General features: G+C 32.5%; 2 protein-coding genes across 2 annotated transcripts; one reads left to right on the forward strand and one right to left on the reverse strand.

Moving 5' to 3' along the window:
• Nucleotides 1–2971: 2971 nt before the first annotated feature.
• LOC130612221 (sulfhydryl oxidase 1-like) lies at nt 2972–12580 on the reverse strand. Its single transcript, XM_057433522.1, has 11 exons — nt 12277–12580; nt 8619–8722; nt 8462–8537; nt 7991–8087; nt 7376–7475; nt 7242–7301; nt 6676–6764; nt 5025–5159; nt 4558–4690; nt 4181–4294; nt 2972–4094 (listed from the first exon to the last, which is right to left on the reverse strand). The coding sequence occupies exons 1-11, from the start codon at nt 12536–12538 to the stop codon at nt 3366–3368; spliced, it is 1899 nt and encodes a 632-aa protein (XP_057289505.1). The 5' UTR covers nt 12539–12580; the 3' UTR covers nt 2972–3365.
• A 1964-nt stretch (nt 12581–14544) lies between these two features.
• Nucleotides 14545–24906, forward strand: LOC130612206 (F-box/LRR-repeat protein 18-like). Its single transcript, XM_057433509.1, has 9 exons — nt 14545–15272; nt 18435–18575; nt 21309–22206; nt 22531–22994; nt 23490–23569; nt 23655–23817; nt 24104–24245; nt 24332–24414; nt 24642–24906. Exons 2-9 carry the CDS (start codon nt 18451–18453, stop codon nt 24790–24792), a joined length of 2106 nt encoding a protein of 701 aa, XP_057289492.1. The 5' UTR covers nt 14545–15272; nt 18435–18450; the 3' UTR covers nt 24793–24906.
• The last annotated feature ends 1 nt before the right edge of the window (nt 24907 follows it).

The following is a 24907-nucleotide window of genomic DNA, read 5'->3' on the forward strand; positions in this document are numbered from 1 at the left end:
GTAGGAGTACCAGTTACGAGAGATATTACTCATTAATCACTTCTTTAATAGGTGTTGCATTTTTGATAAACAGATCAAAGTCACCACCGAAAGTGTGATCCAATCGTTACACACACACACAGAGATTTATTGCTTTCAACTTACTGTATATATATTTTTCATTAGAAGCCTGATTGTATAGGTAGTCAAAATATTTTTAAGGTTAATTCTTTCGGAAAGTTAATGTCGTCAAATGTGTCAAAAAAACGCTAATGTCATTGGTGAGATAAATATGCTAGAAATGACATCGCTGTTCCAGGGCGATCGCGGATACTTGATGCAAAATATTTTAAATTTCCAACAAGAAATGTGTTCGTGGTACATAATTCATATTGTGAAAGAGCTATGGGAAGAAGAATGGAAAGTCAAATAAAAAAAACGTTTTTCTAAAAAAAATTCTAGATTACTAGTCGTTAGCCCGTGGAAAAATCCACTGAAACTTCGCCGTCACTACTCACAGCTACCATTTTGGCTAACAGATAGGCGTATGTCCCGTATTATAATGTAAACTAGTCGGTGGCCCGTGGGTAATTCCACGGGTCCGGCCGACCTTTATATACAACATTTCGTGTGTCTCGTTACTTGAGGTACCTTTTTGCGCCGAGACAGGCAGAATACGGCTATTGATATAGAGATTTAAGGGTCCCTATAGATCTTAAGAATAAAAATTTAAAAGTTGCAATAATAATATGACTATCATTTAAAGTTCCAATTACAGCTAAAATTAAAATTCGCTGACCTTTCCAGTTGTAGGCACTCGAAGCAACAACATCGAAAGTCAAAGCGAACGTTTCACAGGACCTATTTATTTTTCACCTTGTTGTGACAAATATCGACTTTCCAATCGTGTTATTTCCTTTAACTTTCAACTGCGTTACACGCGTATTTTATGGTGTGTGTGAACATAGTCTGTTAGTGTAACACGTAACAAAGTAAGTGCACCCACGATAACGTGTGTAAAGCATCACGGGTACACAGAGAACAATCATTGATTGGATGTTTAAAATGAGCTATCTCAGACGGTTTTTATTACAATGAGAGCACTAATTGGCTGTAAAAACCTGCACGTGAGTTTCAACACATAGCATGAAAAAATGCATCCGTCAATTATGTGACATCATAAAGCAGAGATTATTTGTCCTGATTAGGACTTAATTAAAATATTTTTAACATTTTATGTCTAATAACAATGTTTGTAAATCTAATATATGTTAATTGGTTAATGTTATTTGGGAAGTAGCTTTCGATGCAATTGAAAGGAAGTTTGGCAGATACGCCCACAGTGAAGTCTTGATGTCTTCCGTTGTTGATAGCATTCACCATTCATAGTACTCAATTTTTTTATAAGCATACAGTAAAATAATGAAACTGAACTTTATGGCAATAACAAACTTAAAGATGATGAGAGAGGAAATATTTTTGATATAAATGGCAGCCTTGTTCTCTCCATTTGAAACATTTGATTTTACCAGACTTTTTTTGTTCAGATTTTGTTTTCATTGTCTTTTCTTTGTTTCAAGCTATATTTTGTTCTTAACCATGTCCTTAGACATGTCTTATGTTGTATTACGTTGTAAATATACTGAATATATTTTAACATTACTGACAATTACAATTTGAATGCCTCCCTCTGCCTCTGATATTGATAGATTTTCTATATTATAATGCCCGTATACGTCTGTCCGTCCGTCTGTCTGTCACGCAAAATGGTAGCTTAGCTGCGACGGGCGAACCCGTGGATTTTTCCACGGGCTAACGACTAGTATGCCTAAATTGGTATTTAGTATCCAATTTTGATGAGCTGAATTTCTGAGCTTCAAGGTATGCCTAGCGTTGTACTTAATATTTTTTTCTTTAGGGGGAGGGGTGGGTGGATTTTGAGCTTACGTATGCTTATAAACGTTATGCTTTTAAAAAAATGAGTGTATCAACAGATTTTTTTTGTATAATGATATAAAATGTTCGAAGACTATTTGTAAACAATCGTTTGACTGACATTAACAATTTAGAAGCTCTATGTTACCCATTTTACTGATATGGGCGTGTTTGGAATTACATCATCATGCTCGGTAAAAAGAAAAGATAAATTCCTTGATTATGGAGAAATTGGGGATAGCTCAATTTTCAATATTTCTAAGGTTATTTTAGGTATTTTTAAGATTTCGGTTTATTAAAGGTTAAGGTTGTTACCTGTCGTTGTCAGTTTAACCTTCCTCGTTGTTGTCATTCCCATAACCACAACCAAAGGAAAGCATAGTAAAAAAATCAGTATCATTTTTTCCTGGAGAAGCAATAAGCTGTATGTTTTTAAATCAAGTTCACACTTTTTTAGACATTCCTAAATCAAGAAAAAGTTTTTTATTTAGGTCTTGTTTTTAGATTCGCATCATAACAAGTTTTTCCTGCGCCGGTTCTGAAAGATCATTTCGGCACTTTCTTTTTAATTTTCACCCCATAAAATACCAAAAATGACTACGGATTTTACATCAACGACATATAGGTCGGAGAGTAAACTCGAATTGGAATAACGATTGCGAGAAAGGCGAGCGAATTTTATTAAAGAAGCGAGAAGAGAAAAAGTTTTTTTATACTACGTGTAGTTTGTTTATCATCTATCTGCGTGTTTAAATATATTTGATTGTTATATATTCTATTTTATATTTGTTAAGAATGTTAGAAAAAAGTTTTTTATTGTTGTCGTTTAAATGTTAATGTCACCGATAAATTATATGTCGTTTAAATATTTACGTCGCTGATACGTCGTCGATACACATTCTGTCGTTTAAATATTAACGTTATCTGGACATTATTGTCGATAAAATATTAACGTCGTCGTTGCGCTTGTGGCAGTTGTGCGTCGTAGTCTTTAAGATCATCATTTAAAGTGTCGGGACATTTTAAACTTGATACAACCTAAAAAATACGCATGTAGTATAGACGCTTTTATCTTTTAAACATTTCTAACTAAACTAAAATTCTATTTTACACAATTTCATATTTTTCGTTCTTGGGACAGCTATTTTGTAGCTGTCCCAAACTGATATATCATAGATACTTTCTAGATTGAGGTCAGAAAAGCAGATTTTGTAGCAAAACATAAATAAATTACATAAATATAAGGGATTAAAGATTTGCTTTTTTAGTGGAAAAAAACAAACAACTATAGCGAGAGTACTTAAAAGTTGCCAGGAATAAATATGCATATAAAAATAGAAAATAAAAATAAAACTAAAACTTTTCTCTTTTAACTTAGAACAAAATTTTGAATTCTTTGCCGTGATTCTATCACATATAATTTCCCATGAAACTCAAAAACATTAGAATGTCTACACAAGATGCTTCCATAATTTTCTCGTTCGCCTTTTTATAAAGTACATGTACAAACCGATCAGAGTGAGCATGGCGGTGACATAAAGGACCACGCATAAACTCATATCCAAGTTATACAAACCTACGAACGCAAAGGAGGAGGGTGATGAATTAAATCTTACTAGGTCATCATCATGTAAAATCTCTCCTCTCTTAGGGCTTTCTTTAATACGTATATTACCAGGACCATAATGCTGTTTCAAGAATTCTAAAATAACCCCCTTGTTAAATTTCGTTCCAGCAACACCATGCCCAGGATCTGTTTCTATGGTATTATCTATCGTTGTCGGCTTCCGGCATTCTTCGCACATGCTATCTGGTGGGAACTGTATTTTAGGATGGAGAGGGTCAGAGCTGACGGCTTTTCGTAAGCGAGCATTTACGATGTTATGTCTTTCCCATAACCACAGTATTGCCTCATCGTAGGTGGAAACTTCTTTATCAACATGCTTCGCCATCTCAACAAAATGGTCCCGGCAGTATCGACAACCGAAAAAATGATCAATAAAACCGCGAAGACGTTTCAACACTTCCAAACCAGTAAGTGAGCTTGGCTCTTTAGAAGCGCAGTTAACTGTAAGGGTATGAAACAATACCCATAAACTGCAAGGGAATCCACGATATCTTGTTTTACTTCCTTTACAAGCACGAAACTCAATTTTTGCAGGTAGATACGAATCCCACTCCTAAAAGATAAAAAAGAAAGAAAAAATTAGCTAATAATAGTCCCACGAGAATTTTCCTTATACACAAAAACTAAAAGACTTTTTACCTGGTGTTCGTCTAAATATTTGACATATTCAGGAGTCTTCAATGTATCTTTACCGTTCAACCATGCATCCAATTTTGTTAAATATGACGTCAGGTATTTCTCACCTGGTACGCACTACAACAAAACAGATCATATTTATATTATCAAGTATATTTTACATGGATGTTTTGAGGTTTGCTTCTCTTTATTTATGAAAGAGGCTATGAAACGGCTGTTGCTTTTCGACTTTCGTGAGCTAATGGCAGTGGAAAAGTTTATGATCACTGTGGACAAAAACAACGTCTTAAATCATCTTAAATATGATAACTCAAGTTTTCTAATAAAATAAAAATGCCAAAACAACATAACAAACATAGCAACACCGATATTTTGCATACCTCGCTTAACAAATTCACCCATTTTTTGAGCGCAACTAGGGCATCGCCATCTATGGTTTCTTTCTTTGGAATTTCACGTCGTAATGCAAAGCTCACGCCACTTGCAATATCCATCATGTGCACGTCAGATGACCTGCAACAAAATATTTAATGTTTGTTAACTTCGGACAATTTTTTTGGATTCAAAAGTGTCATGGCGAAAGTTGCTTTACTGCTGCTAACATGTTTCTCACGAGAAGTAAGTTTACTCGCAACATACATTATCCAGTTTTCAAAAAACCTCTAGCATAGTATTATAGAAGATAGGTTCATATGTAGCAACGAAATTATATGATTTATCCCAAAGTGGTCCTCAAAATGACCATTTCTTTCTTATTTCCCTTCATCTTTTGAAAATTCTCTCGTTTCCTTGACCTAGTAAAAAATATTAAAAATTGTTTTTTTCAAAATAGGGACTAACGACTCACATATTAGCAGCCTTCTCAAGTTGTAACTCATCGATCACTGGAGGTTCATCTTCTTTTACGTCCTTTGGAGGCTCTTGTACCACTTCTGTAATTTGATTCAACGCTTTCACAAAACCATTGTGTGTACGGTCATTACTAGAGTAAATAAGGAAGTCATTGAATATAGTTTTGGATATATTAAACCCTCTTGCAACTTGGCTCAGTTACCTACAAATTTTTTTAAGTATTTTAATGTATAACAAGTTTTTTTATATTTCGAAAGGGCCGAAAAGACGGAACAATTTTGCAAATTAATTTGCAAAATAATTAATTGAGCTAAAATTGATCTAAAATTGTTTTGTATATAACATTAAAAAATAACAGAACGATAATACTCAAATAACGTAAAAACACAAATCAATTTTAAAAATTGATCTAACAAAATCAACCTGGTTTGATTTTATTAGATCAATTTTTCGTCAGAACAATACTATTTCAAAGGAAACCGCCAGCTGCTCACTTCCTTTCGAAACTCACACTAAGCATTTCATTAATTTCAAATGTTGTTATGCACGTTAAAGAGAGTAAAGAGTAGTGAAAAAAACGCGACTAAAGTACGTTTGTCAAATCCGTCAATTTTAATTCTTTCAGATTTATTCTATGCTCCCTTTTTATTTCTGTATTTCACCCATTTTCTAACTTTTCTTTTGTGTGAAAGAATAAAACTGCTTGAAAAGATTAAGGAGCAAAAAATTGTTTCTTTTATGTTATGAAAGTTAAATTAAGATTGTTCTTTATATTGTATCGTGTATGAATACAAAAATATTAAATCAATTAAGAATTGAATAATTAATGACTAAATTTTTACGTGTATTTTTTTCAAGAATATTCCGACAAAGTCTACAAAATTGTTCCGACTATTCGGCTCTAAAGCTTGGTTCTCACTATGAGCCAACGATGAGCTAACCATAGCGCGCATAATGTGTTAGCCGATTTCAATTTTTGAGCTGTGGGTCTGCCCACACATTTTTTACCGATAGTTACATTAAATGACAAAAATAAAATTCTTTTAGAAGAAATCAGGTTATGAAAAAACTTTTAATACACCAGCCTACACCTTTCCCGAGACCATGAGTCATATTAAATTTGTAAAATATGAATACCATATTTGAATTCAGCATAGTTTGTTTAATTTATGTGTAAAAGTTTAACTTGATACGCCAACAGAAAGTGCTATTTTGAGGAGATATATATCACAGTTAAAGTCTTCTTAATGCTCAAGTTACCATGTCCCGCCTCGTTTTTAAAAAGAGGTTGGACATACCACAAATCTTTAAATTAGAATAGCAGGTTGTTTACTTGCTGCATTGTTTCGAAATTTTCTTTGTTTATGACTTTTTTGATAAGGAATTCAAATCTGTTGTCCGTTTTTCATAAAACTCAACAGAAAAAGTTGCGGCACATCAAAAGAATAAGTCTCGGGAAAGGTGTATTCGCCTAGTTACATAAAACTTGTTATTTTTCTACAAGAACGTAATATAGTTCAGAACATTTGGAATTAAATTTGATTTTGAAGTTGTTGTTCGAAACTAGACCCTTTATCTGCTTCCCTTCAAAAACCCTGCAGTATAAACCCACAATCAGAAGAATAATCAACCATAGCATGACATACGGACTAAGTTCCTTGAATTCTCCATCGACCAGTGTGATAAGAACAAGTGACGGAAACATGACAACTTTGTATTTTGAAGTCAAATCAACCTAAACAGTAAAATATCATGCTATAGAACAGGGTAAAGTAAATAAGTCTAAAAACAAAACACTGTTTTTTTAATATTGTAAATGCTCCATTTGGCGTCCCATATTGAATAAGCGCCGAATGCAAAAATAAAGCAAAAAGCATTTTTTATTGAAAACCAGCTTTTAATTGAGACTTTCTACACCTAAGTTTTATATCAAACTGTTTACATTCTTTTTTTGTTTCACCTTTTGACTAATTCCCTGTTGCAAACACTTATAAAATTGTTTTTGTTTTCATCGTAGTGTATTTTTTGTCTCACTATTTCTGCTACAAAGAGGCTACATGTGGAACAACTAAAAATATTATTCATAAAAAATTTAAAATAAATATTATTTGTAAGCGCCCCTCTCGAATTAGCGCCCTTTAGCGCCCATTACAAATTAGAGTCCATGTGTTAAGTAACAATAAGAGTTGTAGAAAAACAATGTACGACTCACATTGAGATTCGATACTCGTCTAATAGCCAATTTCTTGCAGCCACTTGCATCTAGCATGAGCTAAAACAAGAAGAAAATGTGTGTAATAAAATATTACAAAATTTTATCAAGAATAACAAAGTAGTTTTACTTACTATCTTGCCAGTATAAGAAGCAGGATCTTCAAACACCAATGCTAAATATCTGAATGATGAACGCCTTCTTTTGTACATAAAGTTTTCAACAGCTTGCTCACTAGATAACAAATTATGTTACATTCATTAAGACACTGATATAAAACTTATGCAAACTGATCTTTGTAAACTTCTTTTGGCCTCTCACGACCTTCAACATTAATAAATCAATTTTTGTTAATTTGAAAAATTTTCCTCTATTCCTAAATAAACCGTTTCTGTTGCCACAACCTCCAGTAAATAATTTGGATAACTTCTTTAGATAACTTACAATATGGTGAAAAAACTTATATCTTCCACTGTTGCACACATAGTGAATAAAAAGTGTTGTTGAAAACAGCTTCGCATAAAGGTAAAAATAAGTAAATCTCTGAGTATTAATACAAAAGTTTACACACAAACCATTGCACGTGTGCTTTTATTACATTGGCCTGAGTTGTATATAAAAATTAACATTTAGAAAACTTTTTGGCACATTGAGTTGGGTTGCAATCAGCACAAAAAGAAGTTTGATGAAAAAGTTTCCCTTCATCCAGATTAACGTTTTTTTATATGCATGTAACAAAAAAGACTTACTTTATGTAATCAAAGTTGATTTTGTTGTACACCGGATCATCTTGTTTTTCTATATGATCAATCAAACCTCTTCTTATGTGTTTAATATCTTTTTCACCTGAAAGTAATGTTAGTCATACATGAAGTAAAAGCAATAGTAAATAAATATTTAAGTTAATAATAACAAAAATAAATCGAAACTCCAGTGGTAACCAGGAAGAGCATTGTTAACAAATTAACATTCCCTTTAAAAAAATATTCGCTGTGTATGTCATAGCAAAATAAACTTTAATTGTGGAAAGTCTGATATTTGATTATCTAGGAGATATCAAGAACGTCTTTAAAAATAGAGACCCCAACTAAAGAAAGGAGGAATGTTATACAAATGAGTTTACATAGCATATAAAAAATGAACTCTGATGTTTATATATGTAGTTTTATGTTTTCTACTGATCATGAATTTATTAAGTTATCTCTTCTACAAATTTTTACCTTCATATTTGATTCCCATTTTCTTAGAGACATTCTTTGCATCTTCTTCTGGTCGTTTCCAGTTTACATCAAAAAACTAAAATATATAGGATACAAAAAGATAGTTAACAAAATACAGCTTTGATAATATAAAAACTTATTATGTATGGACACACACCTTTATTGTTGGATATGAATCTATTTTGAATTTTTTCGAACATGTATCGATATTTTTTTCAGCTGCACAATCAATTGCACCTACATTTACATATTTCTTCCAATCTATAAAATACAAAACTTGATTTGTTTATGAATATTTAAACACGGGTAAATATTATCTGACCAGAGTCCGACCAAAGGTCATAATTTATTTGTAAAGTAAAAATACAAATTTACCCAGTATGTACACAAATGCTATTTTTTAAATCTGTTTTACAATAGCAGCCAACTTTTGCACACAGCCATAATGTGGCCAGTATTATAAAGACATGTTGTTTGATCTATGAAAATCAGTATACAGAGCTGTGCCTTAATGGTATTATTAAAGACGACGTCATAATAAAATTTGTGTACTCATCAAAAATCATTTAAACATACAACTCTCCAACTTTTAATCAAAAGATACAATACAACCAGGGTTCAAATGTTAAATATAGAGTCAGTTGTAAAAGATTTAAAAATGCAGAAAAGAAAATCTTTATGCACCATAGAGCACTGTAGGCCACCTGCCATTGAATCCATGTTAATAATTATTTTGTTGCAACAACAATTATAGAAACAGGTGATACAAACGATCGATGAAAGAATGAGATTCACAATTTTAATATTTTCTTTGTTTTCACTGGCAACTTAAATTCAAACAGTCACAACAAGTGTTGCTTCACTCATGCCTGTAAAATGGAGAGCTTGAAACTTCTCATTTATAAAAAAGTTGTGTTCTTAATACAATATAAAAAACGCCTTTAATAAATAGTAAAATAGATGCTTTGTTGACGTCATCAAACCATAGGTAGGTAACATGGGTTTGCCCAGCTTAGAGAGATTGGACCAATTTCGATCATGTGTTAGCTACCAATGTAGAAAAGGCATTAGTTTTTCCTATTAGTTATCAAGTTATTTGGCCTCAAAGGCATAAGTGCAACGAAAGTACTTTACTAATTTTATGTATGTTAATTATACTATAAGTTAATACCTTATGACCCATTGTTACAATTCCCATAGTTAAGAAGCTCAATAGTTGCAAGGGGATTGTGTTGAGCTTATACTGTATAGCTTAAAACTTTAACAAGTCTTAAATTTTTGAAAAATCATTATTCTTAGAAACATGCGTTTTCCATGCTAGGGGTATATTAATAACCCTCTTTCTATCTGATCTAGACTGTGTTAGATCTTTTTTTCTTTTTATAAATTCTGCATCTATACATGTCCTATTACCTCCTGCCAACTAACTCAATCATCTTATCTGGATAACATCTTTAACGCTAGGGATACCTAGCCTAACTCTTTCTGACTTTTAAACTGCTGTTACACATTAACCAAACCATTTCCATATCATTCCTTTCTAAACAGTCATGATCTTGCTGTTTAAAGTTATTATTTCAGTTTGTCTGTTCAGTGTTCATATTATTATTGAAGGTTTATCATTTTTTGAACAGGCTACATTACGGGAGATGTTTTGACACATATTAATTCTGCATAAATTGTGATGTAATGTTCAATAATTATTTTTTCCCTGTAACTTTGGATTTGCTTGTAGGTTTTGGAAAAATTGGTAGGCCAGTTCCAATAAATTTTATGACTAAACTTAAATTTTTAACAAAAAAGCTAGTTCCGTTGTGAAAATATTTTAATATATATTTTCTAATTTTCTCTAAGCATAATAAAACAGTACGTTGAATTCACCAACAGACAGATAAATACACACAGCTATAACAACAGCTGCATGAAAAATGTGTAGAATAAGAGATATATTTTGTTGATTATATTTTTGCATGATGTATTATATATACAGGGTATGTGTTACATTATATATTTTCCAAAAAACAAACTCAGTTTGTATCATTATATACGTTTCCTTATGTTAGAAAACAAACATAACATAGAGCTATATGACATCAGATGTGGAAGCACAGAATAGAGCTCATAATTGTATTAACAATGAGCGTGGAAGGAGCTATAATCTAATGGCAAGTGCAAATAAATTAACAGACATTATACTCCATAACATTTACCAATAAAGGGCTACTCATGTGCTTGACATTTAGGACATGGAGTATACTTGTTATTCATAAGGAGGCACCTGCATTCCTACACATGTGTGTATATATTTGACTGTTTGCTATGTTTGATCATTAACTATGTTGGACCATTGGTTAGGTTAATTTAGGTTAGATTGTTGTCACTGGGTTAATAGAAAACATGGGGTAGTAGTTGAGGTAGCTAGTTTTGATATTCAATGCATTATTTTGTATATAGACGTTATATTTAATTTTACTTAAATACGACAGCTCTTAGCTTGCTTAACATACTGAATTTAGTGCCAATTTTTTTAAAAAAGATATCACTTTCATCTTTGGTTTACAGTGCCTAGCTCCACCATTTCTACCAATGTTACATAATAATTTGCAGACCAGATGCCTTTGCCAAACTGAGTCGCTGTGTGAAGTTAATCACTTCTACAATAAGATAGGCAATGTTGTGCAGTACAGTTTCTAAAGAATGGTTGCATGTATAACGCAACCAATCTTTCATAGCTCTAAAGCTTTGACTGTGGATTGTATGTGGTGTAGTGAAATTCTAACACAGCTATAGCCTTGTTTCCATCTTATTTGATCACTGTAAAGACAACTTCATAAGGAGAAATTTGAAGAACCTTCCTGGGGAAAATACTACAGCCCCTATGACTCACTTCTCTTCTAATTTAAAAACAATTCCTTTCTATATGATCCAAACAGTTCTCTTCTGTATTCTCACAGTTCCCTTCTGCATTTTGAAACACTTCTCTGCATGTGACCTCAAGCTTTCTCTTACAACTAAATCTTGTTAGCATTTTTACATCCATGGTATCTATATATATGGTATCTATATATATATATATATATTTTTCCCCCAAACGAAATACCACAATATATTGTTATTAGAGTAGTGTAGTAGAGTATATATATAGTACTAGTTGTTAACCAGTGGATAAATCCACGGGTTCGCCCATTCTTTATTAGTCACATTTTGTGTGTCTTGCTACAGCAGTTACAGACGCATATGGGTATTATAATATAGATATATATACTCTACTACACATAAAATTCTTGGTTTCTTTACTTAGAACACTCGATATGGTTATGGGGATGGTTACTTATTCAAAAACGTGAGTTATCAAAATCCAGCTAACCAATATTAGGGATTTTTTCAGTTTATGCGAGAGAAGTGTTTTAAATCGAAGAAAAGATTTTGGAAAAAAGAAGAGAAGTGTTTTGAATAAAAAGAGAAGTTTATTTATTAAAAGAACTGAGTCATGAAGAGCCATCATAAGAAAAACCTCCTTTCCAAATTATTTACATATTGAGAATAATTGTCAGCCTTGATGTTATTTGACCAATCAGTCGTAATCTAATGGGACTTTCCATTTGTCAGTAGAATGAAATTACCATTGCAAATACTACCCCAATTGGGGTATCCTATGTTTTCTATTAACCTGTTGCCACTTGTTTGCCAACAAAATTATGTGGTTTTCCAACATTGCTCCCAACTCAAGACAATCAACGCAGGCCAATATATTTAGGCACCCAAGATAACAAAATAAAACATTCAGTGTGACAAGACAATAAAAATCTTCTTACTTTTTAGTTCATAAGATAAACGAACCCATTTAGGCGCAAACATTTGGCAATGTCCACACCAACTGGAGTAAAATTCTACAATCCATACTTTATCACTATCTGTTAGACCATCTATTATAGTACCATTTGAAAACTGTACCATTGGGTCACTTTTCTTGTATAAGCTATGCGTCTCATTCTTTGCAAATTTTATCAACATAAATAATCCAAAAATAAAAGTGTAGGGTTTTTTCAGGAAAAAAAGTTCCCTTCCATCAGCCATATTTGTTGTGACGGTATTTTGCGAGCGAGCCGAAGATTGAATTGTGCCGAACGAGTGAATTGGTTCTGTTCCCAGAGGCTAAAATGTGTTCGGCAATTTACTAAATCATGTTCATCTTCTGATCAGATCACGTATTTTTGCTGCAGGTACCAGCAAGTGTGCAAAATACTTTTGTAAAAGATTGAAATTTTAAAACGGATATAGTATCCAAAGTTTTGTTACAGTGTATTATTATTTCCAAAATTTTAGGTTGAAATTATTTCTGAGTAGACGTCCGGAAAATACCAGAAACATCCTGCGGTGGTGTGTATCAATCAACATGATAACTCGCACGTTTTAGAAAACTGTTCAGAGCAAGATGGCCAATCAAAAAAATGCCAGCAGGAGACAGTTGGCATTCAAAATAAAGACATTGTGTCTTTTTAACCCAATAAATGTTTTTCTTATCAGTTGTTACTACACGCATCTTGGAGAAAAGAGAGACAAAGAGCGTGGTAACGAGGTTTATTTTGCCGATGGGTGCAAAACGTCTAAATTTTGGCAAAAGTTGTAATTTATTTTACTCTTATTTACTCGCGTGTCCAAAAATCAGACAATCCAAGTGCATTCACAATTCAATTTTTTATAACATACAATTTTGCAATGAAAGTAGTGATAAAAAGCTATCGTCACGCTCGATAATAAGATTGAAAAGAAGAACTGGGATGCCACTTGCCTAAACATTCTGCCTAAGCCATGTGAAAGAATAAAATGGAAATAAAGGTCAACTTTGTCCCCAGGACTTGTTAGACTTTTAAATTTTAACGGTCTTTAGTCGAGTAGTAGCAGTTAAAATCTGAAGGGGCACCCCACCCTCAACCCCAGGTTTTTTTTGCCTTTTCTGATATTAGAGAAGATTATTTTTTGCTGTCTTCTCTCATCAAAAAAGGCAAAAAAAACTGGGGACAAGGGTGAACAAGTGTCAACACTTATAAGTAATGGAGGTTGAGTGTGCAAATGACCGTTACAAGAGAGTCAATTAAATCATACTCTACTGATCGTTCCCTAGGCAATATTTTGTTTTTTAATCTTCTTTAATATCTTTTTTTCTACAAAAAATATTTTTTAAAAGCTAACCCCTCCTAACCTACTTTCTGACTCCGGTCTCGCCAGAGACAACAGGTCCTAGTAACGAGCTTGCATTCATAAGCTTGCATTCATAATTTTTCTTTCAAAAGTGGCATTCGCGGTAATCGTTCTGTCTATAATCTTTTTGCTTCATTGTCAGTTAACGTTGTTAGCGTCACAACCTCTGACTTACCGGTTATTTTGCCACTTACTTACAACAAAAAAATCAAAACAACAATTTGTCAGCGGCGAGTATTCGTACTTTGGGTCGGAACTGGCTTTAGGCTGGTTCTTGAGATCACAAGCCAAAAATGTTCCTACTAAGGTTTAACAAGACGTATGATATACGCAAACAACCTCGCGAATAAAGTTTACAAAAAGCTGTCTATCAAATTGGGATTTTTGTTACGAAGTTAGACACGACATATTTTACTATTCAGATACGCAATAATATTTGTTACACACTTATTTTTCAAAATTGATTTGTGAGACCTTCCTGAACGGAAAATTCCTCGAACTTTTAATTTTCGATGGGTCCGTCTTGGGTGAACCGACTGACAGAAAGAAGAAAGACCACAAACCCACAAACCCCAAAATTTGCGAAATTCATTAATTCAGTTAATTCTGCCTACATTCACTTTTAAAAAGTTTGGTGGAAACACCTTTATTTACTAGTTAGTTAAACAAGTGTTTTGAACACTTGTCTTATCTTTTTAAAAAAGAAAAAAAAAAAAAAAAGTAAAAATAGTTACCAAGATGAGATTCGAACACACGACGACTCCTGTGTCGGTGCTCAGAGAGGCAAAAATTTCCATTCTTGTAGGACACAGTTGCGTTTTAATACAAGCTCACGAGCTTGTAATAAGGTTTAACTTTACTGGTTTTATTTGTCAATTTTTTAAAAAAATTATTTTCTGTGAATTTGCGAAAATCGATGACCTGATAGGATTAACATATCTTAGGCTGAAAACGAGTTTGCTATATAAAACACGTAATTTTTTTCATCTTGTGTGCGTCCACCAAGTATTATAAAAGGAGGAGTCGGGTGAGAGGCAGGTGGGAAGAAACTTATTGTGAAAATGAATTTGTGTGTGTTGTGTTTGCGCGGAAGAAGAGAGTGGATCGTTTTGTGATATGAGAAGGACAAATTTCAACGCCACTACATGAGACGATTATCCTCAAAAAACCTTTTTTTTAGTTTGCGAAGGGCTACTATACCCCTTTTCCTATCTTTTATATATAATGCAACCTCGTTCCCAGGGTTATTGCCTGGTCGTCAAATAAGGGTTTTGACATCAGGAAACATATTGTCAGGAGGAGGATGCTCAACATAACTGATATTTTCCCTTATATTACTTATTTTATATCAGAAATAGGGGCAAAGATTTTCAGTGGAACTCCAGCAGCCGTGCGCAGTAACGTGGCCTCCTCTCTTCCTAGCCTAGCGGTTACATTTTTAGGCTGGAGGACACGCGGGAAATTTTAAATTTTCAAACAAATAAGTAAATAGGATTAGCATTGGAGAGCATAAACAAAGATGGTGGCATACAAATAACGCATTTTCTTTGGATTGGACGTTAATAATTGGTTTGAAGAAAAGGATGAAATGAATCTCGAGGAAAAAAGTGTAGGTAGCTATGGCTAACTAACTACTTATGATAGATTTTTTAAGAAACATGCAATTCATTTAAAAAGATTACCTAGCTAGCTAGGTAGCTAGCTAAATAACCATCACTACTAGAGACGACATATTGTTCACTTCAAAGATACTTAATGTCGAGCAGTGGTAGTGAAAGACTGTTTTTTATATCATTTATTCATTAAATAGCTGTAATCAAATCCCGCAAACAAATAAACTGTAAGTACGACGAAAAAAACGAGCTGGCCCGAGTTGCATTTTGGGCGCTTTCAAAACGGGTCCAGATTCCGAGCAGTTAAACACAAAAACCCTGACAAAACGCCCCCAGCCGCCCTCACGTATACGGCGTTTTCAGCGAGTCTGCACCCTCATTGTCTGGGCAGTTAACAAATAAGACATACTTTTTTTGGATGTCACAAATTAAATATCTGGTGTTAGACTCATTTGAGCACCAAAAATGGAGTCGGTCGGTCGGCGAATGATAACTCAAGAATTTGATTTTATCCTATTATCCAGCCATCATCGCGCGCCATTAAACCGTCGATAGTTAATGATAACTTGTGCACCTTGTTTAAATGGAGTTTCCACGCATCGTATTCAACTAGTTCTTAGAACGCTTTTAGCATTTTAAAGTGTAGCACAATAATAATAGTGGGTAATGGCTTTGGGGAGACAACAAGCATATAATATTTTTTGTCCTTCTAGCTTTTCGACTCAGTATATCAAAAGTTTTGATCAAAAAATAGGGTCGATCAGGTGACTCACCCGATCGACCTTATTTTTACACCAAAAACTTCTGACCTCCGCCTTACAGATATATTAGGGTTAAAGCTATCTTAATGAAGTCATTACCTTTCCATTTTCTGGCTTTTTCAGATGAGGTGTGCGATTGCACGTGCATGCCTTGGCACACGCACAAATCGTTGAAAATAAATATTGAATTTTCAAAATCAACCTAAAAATCCATTTTGTAGCGTGCAATGGCAGCCCTCGAAATAATTTTCGGAGACTCATCAGACAAAACGTCCAATAGACTTGGTCAGACACTTCTAGATCTCAGAATTATGGAATAGTCCTGATCCTTTCAATCCACAAGCAAGCCTATTCATAGCATACCGACTCCTGACTTAGATAAAAGAACTACGTAGACATAAATCTCTTTTTGCCTGGCCCCTTCGTCGTTAATAACCAGGTTTTACACAAGAAATTCAGCCATGCGGTTCTTAACTAATACAGAGGTGAATGCCGACGGATGAAGCAAGTCTGCAAAACTGCACTTACAAGAGGAACACACATTTTATCATGGATTTAATTGTAGATAATTTCTTCATTTGACAAAACAATTGAAAACCATAGCGGGTTCAAATTTAATGGATTTTTTCTTTATACTTTTAAAAGCAAAACCCATGTGCGGTATAATTCTTTTTTCTGTATAAACTTTGTTAAAATTTAACTGAACTTTCTGAATAAATTTCGAAGTTTTATTTAAGCCATGTGGATAAAGATTTTTTTTAATTTGAAAACAAAGCATATTTTTGCCTATTTGCTTGTGATGACCTGAAAAATAAACAATTATAAGAAATGACAAATGCTATTTGGGGCATGTCCACACTTTTTAACCGCAAAATAAATGCGCATCAAAAGTTAACCTTGGAGCCCGTATCGCATGCATAACATTCTTTGCACAAGCAATTTACATCGCACGCGTTACTTGATTTACACATGTGCGAATCATACCACACCTACTCAAATATTCCTGAAAAAGCCTGATTCTAAAACAGATTCGTGCACTCAGGTTTACTATAAACTTACACAATTTGGTCCCAGATTGTCTCTAGTTACCCATGTGGTTTAAAACGACTGACATCACCACCACCTTGTTTCCAAGTTATTTAGCTTCAAGGTTTTAGGTGCATTGTATTGGCTTCTTTAATTTTATATAAGATGTTTACGTTAAATTAGTGTTATTGACGTCACAACATTAAATTTGTCGAATAACATTTGAGATATTTTTGACTACATAAAAAGAAAATGAACACATCTACTTTGGCTATTACACACACAGACACACTCTCCATATTATTATATAGATGACTTGCCAAATAAATGTTTACAAAACTTAAAAAGTTCGTGGTTTTTTGCACATGCCCAATCATATCTGTAGGTAGAAAATATAAACAATAGACCACAGTAGTTAAAGAAATCCATCCAAAAAAGAAATTTTTGCTTAAAATTGGAAGAATATGTTTAAAATTTAATTCCAGTTCTTCTTCGATCTTATGCTAACCAAAAAATCTTTAATCTTCTTTAATAATTATTTTACCCTGTGTGGGTCCTGCTTTTTTTTACCTACACAAAAGTGTGTGTGTGCTCACTGTTCTCATAATCACAACAACCAATATATTTGAAAGTGGTCTATAAATTAAAATCAAATACATTTTAAATTTTTTTTGTTGCCTAGCATAGCTAAGGTAAATTTCACAAATATTAGTTGGAAGAATGATAACCATTTTTATTAAATATGTGAGGGAAAAAGATTTCAGTAATTCTTTAAGCTAGCTTGATGAAATTCCTATTTGGGAATAAACAAGTATTTTAAATTTCTGGTGTACATCCTGTTAACACTTTTGGAGTGAAAATTAAAATACTATTATCAAATTTTATTATTACTAGTTTATTTGCTTGTGGGAAAATCCATTTCCTTCAGAAAAAGTAATTCTGAAATGAATAAAATGTTATTGGCGTCAGCAATAACCTTGTCCTCGTGCAAAGAATTGTTGTTTTAAATTTGATATCCCCTTGTCTCTTTTGTGTAGATTTTAAACCACTGATCAAAATAATACTATTATAACACTAATTGGTTTGATGTATGTTATATTATATGCTTTAAACTAATAAGAGTCACAAATACGTAATTTGTTGGCAAACAAATGAGACAGCTTTTCTTTGTTAGAGTATGATGATAGTTTACTCTGACAACATTTTAGCTATCCCATATTGCTTTTTACATAAAATATTCGGCCATATTCTCACAGTTTTTAAACAAATTAAGGGTAAACCTTTATATAATTTGTGGACAAGTTGCGGGTATATTTTGACGTTTCTAAATTGCAAATGTACAAATAATGTATTATTTTATTATTTTTCTAGATGAAAAGACTTTGAAATGGAGTCAGTTACAGATGAAATTTTACTTCTTATTTGTGGATTTCTTAACACGGAAGATTTAATATCTATCAGCCAAGTGAATAAGCGATTTTACAATATATCACATGATCCCACTTTGAACAGGTATCCCTTAATAATATTTATAATGAGCAGTTTATCTCATCTCATCATATCTAAAAAATTTAATTTTTCTTGGCTGGTGCTAAAAAATTCATGCTTAATGTCAGCTGGGCTTTATCCATCATTATGTATTATGTATTATAATGTAATTTGATACTTTGACATAGTTAAATATATTTTTTATAAAAATTAATAACCAACATTTCAAAAATCAACAGAAGCTTTTTAATTTAATCAATCATTGCTGAAAAACTACATCATAAACATCTTATTTATGCACACATAATAATTATTTACAATTAAAAGGCAGTTTGTGCATCAAGAAAAGGGATAAGGGATGACACCATAAGAAACACTTTATTACTTTAAAATGCTTAGTTTAATTCATAAAAATGATGATTGTAAATTTATTATAAACCATTTTTAGAAATTGCACAGTGACAACAATAGCTTCAAACTCGTTTAATTTGTTGCTTTTAAAGTTTTCCATAGAAGAACAAGAGAAATTTTTTTTATATACAGGATGAAGAATGAGGGTTTTTGTCTTTTATTTTGAATCAATGTTTAACCTTTTCTGTAGTCCATTATTATTAAAAAGTCTGATTTTTGATGTGTAAAATTTGTAAAAAAAAGGGTTTAGACAGTATTTTCATTTTCGATACAGAAAGGTATCTCAATTTAGCAAGAAGTTCCTTTTCTCCTTAAATAGTCAAGACGGAACAATATCTTCTTCAGCTAACTTATATATATTCCTTATCTTAGAAATGTTTAATAACACTTTTCACAAAGCACAATGAATAGCCTGCTTGCTTTCTTGTACTTTTTACAAAATATGGTGGTTTTAGCAGAGAAATCGGTTGAGATACAATATGCTCTCAATAAACCTCCAAAATAGTATTCTTTTGTATCTTTTTGTAATTTCTGATGTCCAATTGGGTGGAGACTTTTTTCGTTTTCTGTAAATGCAAATAAACTGTGCAGCGCTATATATGGAAGTAAAACCTGTTCTATAAAAAAAGAGACAAAACGGCAACTAGTTTACAAAGAAAACACAACATTCAGGAACTAAGGTATATTTTTCAAAGATTTTATGTACTACTTGTGTCAAATATTAAAAGAATATGTAACTGTGAATGACTATAGATCATTCTCCAAATCATATTCAACTCAAGGAAGGTGAGTTAGACTCATACGGAGGCATTAACAGTAATCATGAAGCCAATTTGTAGGGAATTGAAAAGATTTCTAGCCAAAGATAAAGCTAACTTTTATAGCTATATTCCTTATTTGCAAAGAAGATTTGGTGAATAAAAATAATGAAAGTAACAATAAAAATAAAAGCGTATAATGATTGTTTATTTGCTATATTAAACATTGATTGTTTATATTTAAATCATTAAAAGAAATGAGAAGTTGCACAAGTTCTTATACAAGTCCATCCACAGTACATAATAGCAGCTATTGCATATAATATAGCATCGCACTGCACAAGTGCTTGTACCTTGATAGTCAATGAACCTGTAAAAAATTCTACTTAAGCAGAAGAACATTGTAAAAGAAACTATTTACATTATGATAAATCTAACTTTGTTTAACCATTACTACTGTTGTGTAGAGCTTGACACAAGCTGATCAAAAAATGTTAGGATCGTGTGCTTTTGACAAATGGTTAAAGAGGTAGTGTGTTTAAAAGGTTTTTGATCATGTCATCAACCAATCTGTTTAGAAATGGGTGGGTTGACCCAGCTTAAGAAAATTGGTACCATTTTTGTCCCAGGTGGTCTCTAGAGATGAAGTCAGTTATTCTTATCCATTTTCAAGTTATTTAGCCTTAAAGTTAAAACTGTAATCCAATGAATTTACTAATTTAATTAAAAACATTGACATCAATCTATTTTATTGATGTGTCAAAATAAGACGTAATATATATACTAAGTTATATACTTAGCTGACAATAAAGAGTTCTTACTTACAAAAAGCTTAGTGTTTTTATTTGTACATTTTTGGATGTTCTTATTTTAATAAAATTTTACATTGTAAAGAAGACATTTATAAGGACGTTGTTTTGTAGCAATTCAAGGATATAAAATTGTGTGCAATCTATAATACAGTCTAAGGTATAACTCCATGACCGCCATCTGAAAATTTTTTGATTCAGCCAACTATATATGGGTACTTTCACTTTTCAGCTAGGTATTATATAAACCCAAATTGTAGCTTGAGTTAAAATCAGATTAGGATAGAAAGCCCTTGCATCAAACTGAATAAAAAACCCTTAACAGAATAGCATAAATACAGCTAGCTAGCTGCCCAGGCTGCCTATTTCTATATAAGTTTGGTGCTAACATCTTAAATAGCTTCTTTACGATTTATACACATAATGATCATTTATACACATAATGATCACCCTTACAATATTTTCATAGAGAAGTGTCGATATACGAACAAGTTCTTCTTTGCTGGTTTTATATCAAAAGACCAATCAAATTTACATGCCTTTGCACTTTTATCATTTTTGCACATCTTGACTTTGACTTGTTTTGTATTATTTTACTATAATGTAGCTGATGAGAACACGAAACTTGAAAGGTCTAAGCTAATTTTTACTCGTTAAAATAGTGGCAAAATAAAATTTAAAAATGTTTTGCATAATTAGATAAAAAGCAGATGCATCAAAATTCCCACAAGTTACTTATGAAAATGACATTATTGAAATGATTTTTCTTTCATTGTTAGGAGGATTGAGATTCATAACAATCTGCATGTATCATCTACAATACTTCATCGGAGGTGTAACCAGTATGCAAATCATTTACACACATTGATATTTAAAGATTGTTTTTGGATTCCATCTTACCAAATAGTGGCAGCACTGCAACGGTGCACAAAGTTGAAAATACTGTTCCTCACTGGCTGCAGGCTATCCATGGCAGGACTTGTGAAAATTTCAATCAGCAATCCAAACTTACACAAGCTTGGTTGGTCTATTCCAAGCACAAATATTTCAACAGAGCTGCGTAAGAATGAAAAATTGACACCATTATTTCATGACATTCAATCAGTATTCAAGAAGTTGAGTAGTTTAATATTACGTTTTGAAACGCTGGCTAGCTTTGAGCAATTTTTACCTTTGTTTGATTCAAAAGAAATTTTTGTTGAAGAATTCGGTTTAGAGTATTTGAGTGACAGATCTTCTTCGTACTTCACAATTGGAAATACGTACAGTGTTCATGTAAAGTGCAAAGAAAAATTTCAACTTTGTTTAAGTCATGCTATAAATGCAAACAGATTTTTGCATTTTAATTTGCTTGTGATGGACTTTGTTATTCAAACTATAGTCAAAGTTTCTCACACAAAACAACTGACAGTTTTACTTGCACCTGGAAATATAAATTCGCCATGTTGGAAATACATAACAACAGTATTAGATTCAATATTATTCGAAAGAATTGACTTAAGTTACTGCATCCTTTGCAAGGAACAAATGACATGGCTGTCAAAGTTAACAAAACTGACTCACTTGAATCTTTCTGCTGTTGGATCATTCAAGGGAAATTTGATGAGAGTAATAGCAAATAATTGTGAAAATTTAGTTGCACTGAACCTTACTGATTGTGATGACTGGATTGATAAGGTAATGTCTGCATATTTCTTTCAAGGCACTATAACTTTTTTGATCCATTTGTTTCTCGCGATGTCATTATATAATTTACAGTTGGAAAGAAGAACATTTGACCTTTTAGACTTATAATGTCATAATGTTGCCGTTCCATAAGCAAAAGTATCTGCAAAATATTAAAAAACAATAGCATATAATATATATGACTATCAAAGTTGTCTTTTAGTCTATTGATGTCAATTTATTTTTTGCAGGAACTACACGGTTAACAATAGCATATAATATATATGACTATCAAAGTTGTCTTTTAGTCTATTGATGTCAATTCATTTTTTGCAGGAACTACACGGTTTGGATGCTGTAGCTACTTCCTGTTTAAAACTGAAAGAATTGAACTTGTCTTGTTTACATATACATGCTGGTCAATACGAATTAAATAAATTGTGCTCACTTTTAAGCAAAATGAAAAATTTAACATCGCTTTCTATACCAGCATGTAATCTGATCAACAACATTAATCTAGTTGATACAAAAGTAAAATCAGCAAATGCGTCACGGTACAAACCTCAAACTGCTTCGAAATTGGTACTGTTTGATGAAAGTAGTTCTTCCAGTGTGGAGACTGGTGATGATTCCTTGTCAAGAAAGTTGCGTTCGTCACAGGAAGAATTAGACATAAGTTTTGGCTTGAGTGGTTTAGATATAATCTGTCGCGATTGTGTCAAACTGAAAGAGTTGGAGATTATTGATACAGGTTTTCATTCTGCATTTAGTAAACTGAGCAACCAGGATCAATTTTATTGGTAAGTTGTTTTAATGTTGTGTGTACTTGACTAGGTGCTAACGTTGTCACGAAAATCAAGCACAGCAACAGTATAAAAATGTCAGAATATAATAAAAAATTTGTGTCGTGAACTTGTATCGGAACTTTCCTGTTATTTCTGAGATTTGTACTGTATTGGTCAAAAGTAATGTACTAAAGCTAATTGGCAAAAAGTTTGTTCCAACAGTCTGAAGAGTTAATCCTTTTGATGACAAACTTATTATGCTCCCTTAGAATCCAGCATTGAATTTTTTTAGTCGAAATTATAGTTCTTCGAAGTTTATGCTGAAATGTGTCAATATAGAATAATACATGTAAACCTAATATTGGTCACGAACAGATATTGTGGTGGTGAATATGAAAAGAAAAGCAACAGATGTCCAAGCATAACACATTATTGTTCAGTAAGAGTAGTGTGGATAGTAGATTTTTTCACTGTATTTTATATACTTTTCTTCATTTGTTTTCTATTTAGTCCGCAAACATCTCATTTAAAAGATAAAAACTTTCTTCCTATTTGTCAGCTCACAAAGTTGACAAAGTTGACTTTAGCAGGTACGATAAATATTACAAGGTATTGAAGCTAATACTTACATGACAGTTGCATTAAAAAATGGCATTCTTTATTCTCATGCAATAGGTTTGTCAGGTGTTTCATCGTTTTCTTCGTTAAGCAAAATAACTGCATCGTGTGAACAATTAGAGGTGCTCTCCATTGCACATTGTGGACTGTCTGGACATTCAGGTGCATTGTCATCGTTGAAATCAGCATTAACAAATTGCAAAAAACTGAAGAAGTTTAGGTATGTAATTACTAAATTCTGAAAAATGTGTATCTTGAATTCCTAATTCTTTGCTAACTGTTTCAATCCTGAGTTGTATTCAAATTACTGTAGTATTATAATCTCTGATGTTAAAATTGTTCGGCCGTGCTACAACAATTAAAAGATTCTTGCATATCCACCCTGGAACCTTACCTTATCAGGTTACCTTCCAGCTTACCTGGAACCTTATCAGGGTGGCTACTATGGTGCGTGAAACCTGGTATGTTTTTTTATATCTATCTCTTTATTTTTAATTTTATTCCAGGTTGGACCAGCCTTATTATATATTAAAAGAGAATATTTTATCAGCACTGCACAACTGCCAACGTTTAGAGATACTGTGTATTATCAGCAAGAATGGGAAAGTACCCAAGAGTACTGACATTTATATCTCTTTATTTGAAAACGTGAGTTGTTGCACTCTATGTATTATGTTCTGTTCCTTATTGAGAATTTTTACAATGATATTCTAAGGTTCTTTGTTTTCTTTTAGTGTCCTCGTTTGGTCGCTTTTTTTCTCTTTTCTGGATCACTGGTATCTGAAGCAAAAAAACTTCAATCAACTTTAGTAAAGAAGTGAGAAAAATTAAATATTATATTTTTTTATAATTCATGATTTTATTGCTGAACAAAAACCTCCCTGTTTTTCTGTACGATTCAAGAAACAAATGCATAAAAACATTTTTTTTTATAATACAACATGATTTCAAATTTCAAGACCTATAAATATATGATTAAAATGAGGAACATGATTTTCAATGTGATAACTGAAAGAGTATACTCTTTACATTCGTTACTTTTAGATATCAAAGAACTAGACCATCTTTGTGCGTCACAGTGCTTCCATATTTTAATGCACTGACTGAAGAAGGATTACGTCAAGTTCCATACGTGTATTTGAGAGATGTTATACGCTTTGAATCACGTGTGGCAACGTGCAAATACGATAGTTGACCTGTTTTGTGTTTTTTTGTGTCGCTTTAAAAATTGTGGTGTTTTTAATACTTTTATTAAGCGTATAACTAATGTATTTAAAATGTAATATTTGATGCGAATGTGATTCTAAAAT

Source organism: Hydractinia symbiolongicarpus, chromosome 10 (assembly GCF_029227915.1).
Source record: "Hydractinia symbiolongicarpus strain clone_291-10 chromosome 10, HSymV2.1, whole genome shotgun sequence".
NCBI lineage: Eukaryota > Metazoa > Cnidaria > Hydrozoa > Anthoathecata > Hydractiniidae > Hydractinia > Hydractinia symbiolongicarpus.

Excerpts from the sequence above, each read along its gene's own strand:
- LOC130612221 (XM_057433522.1), bottom strand. The coding sequence starts at position 12,538 with ATGGCTGATGGAAGGGAACTTTTTTTCCTGAAAAAACCCTACACTTTT. Across the intron at positions 4,295-4,557 it reads GGGTGAATTTGTTAAGCGAG|TGCGTACCAGGTGAGAAATA; the intron begins GTATGCAAAATA and ends GTTTTGTTGTAG. Across the intron at positions 4,095-4,180 it reads AATATTTAGACGAACACCAG|GAGTGGGATTCGTATCTACC; the intron begins GTAAAAAGTCTT and ends TTTATCTTTTAG.
- LOC130612206 (XM_057433509.1), top strand. The coding sequence starts at position 18,451 with ATGGAGTCAGTTACAGATGAAATTTTACTTCTTATTTGTGGATTTCTT. Across the intron at positions 22,995-23,489 it reads AACCAGGATCAATTTTATTG|TCCGCAAACATCTCATTTAA; the intron begins GTAAGTTGTTTT and ends TTTTCTATTTAG. Across the intron at positions 24,415-24,641 it reads CAATCAACTTTAGTAAAGAA|ATATCAAAGAACTAGACCAT; the intron begins GTGAGAAAAATT and ends CGTTACTTTTAG.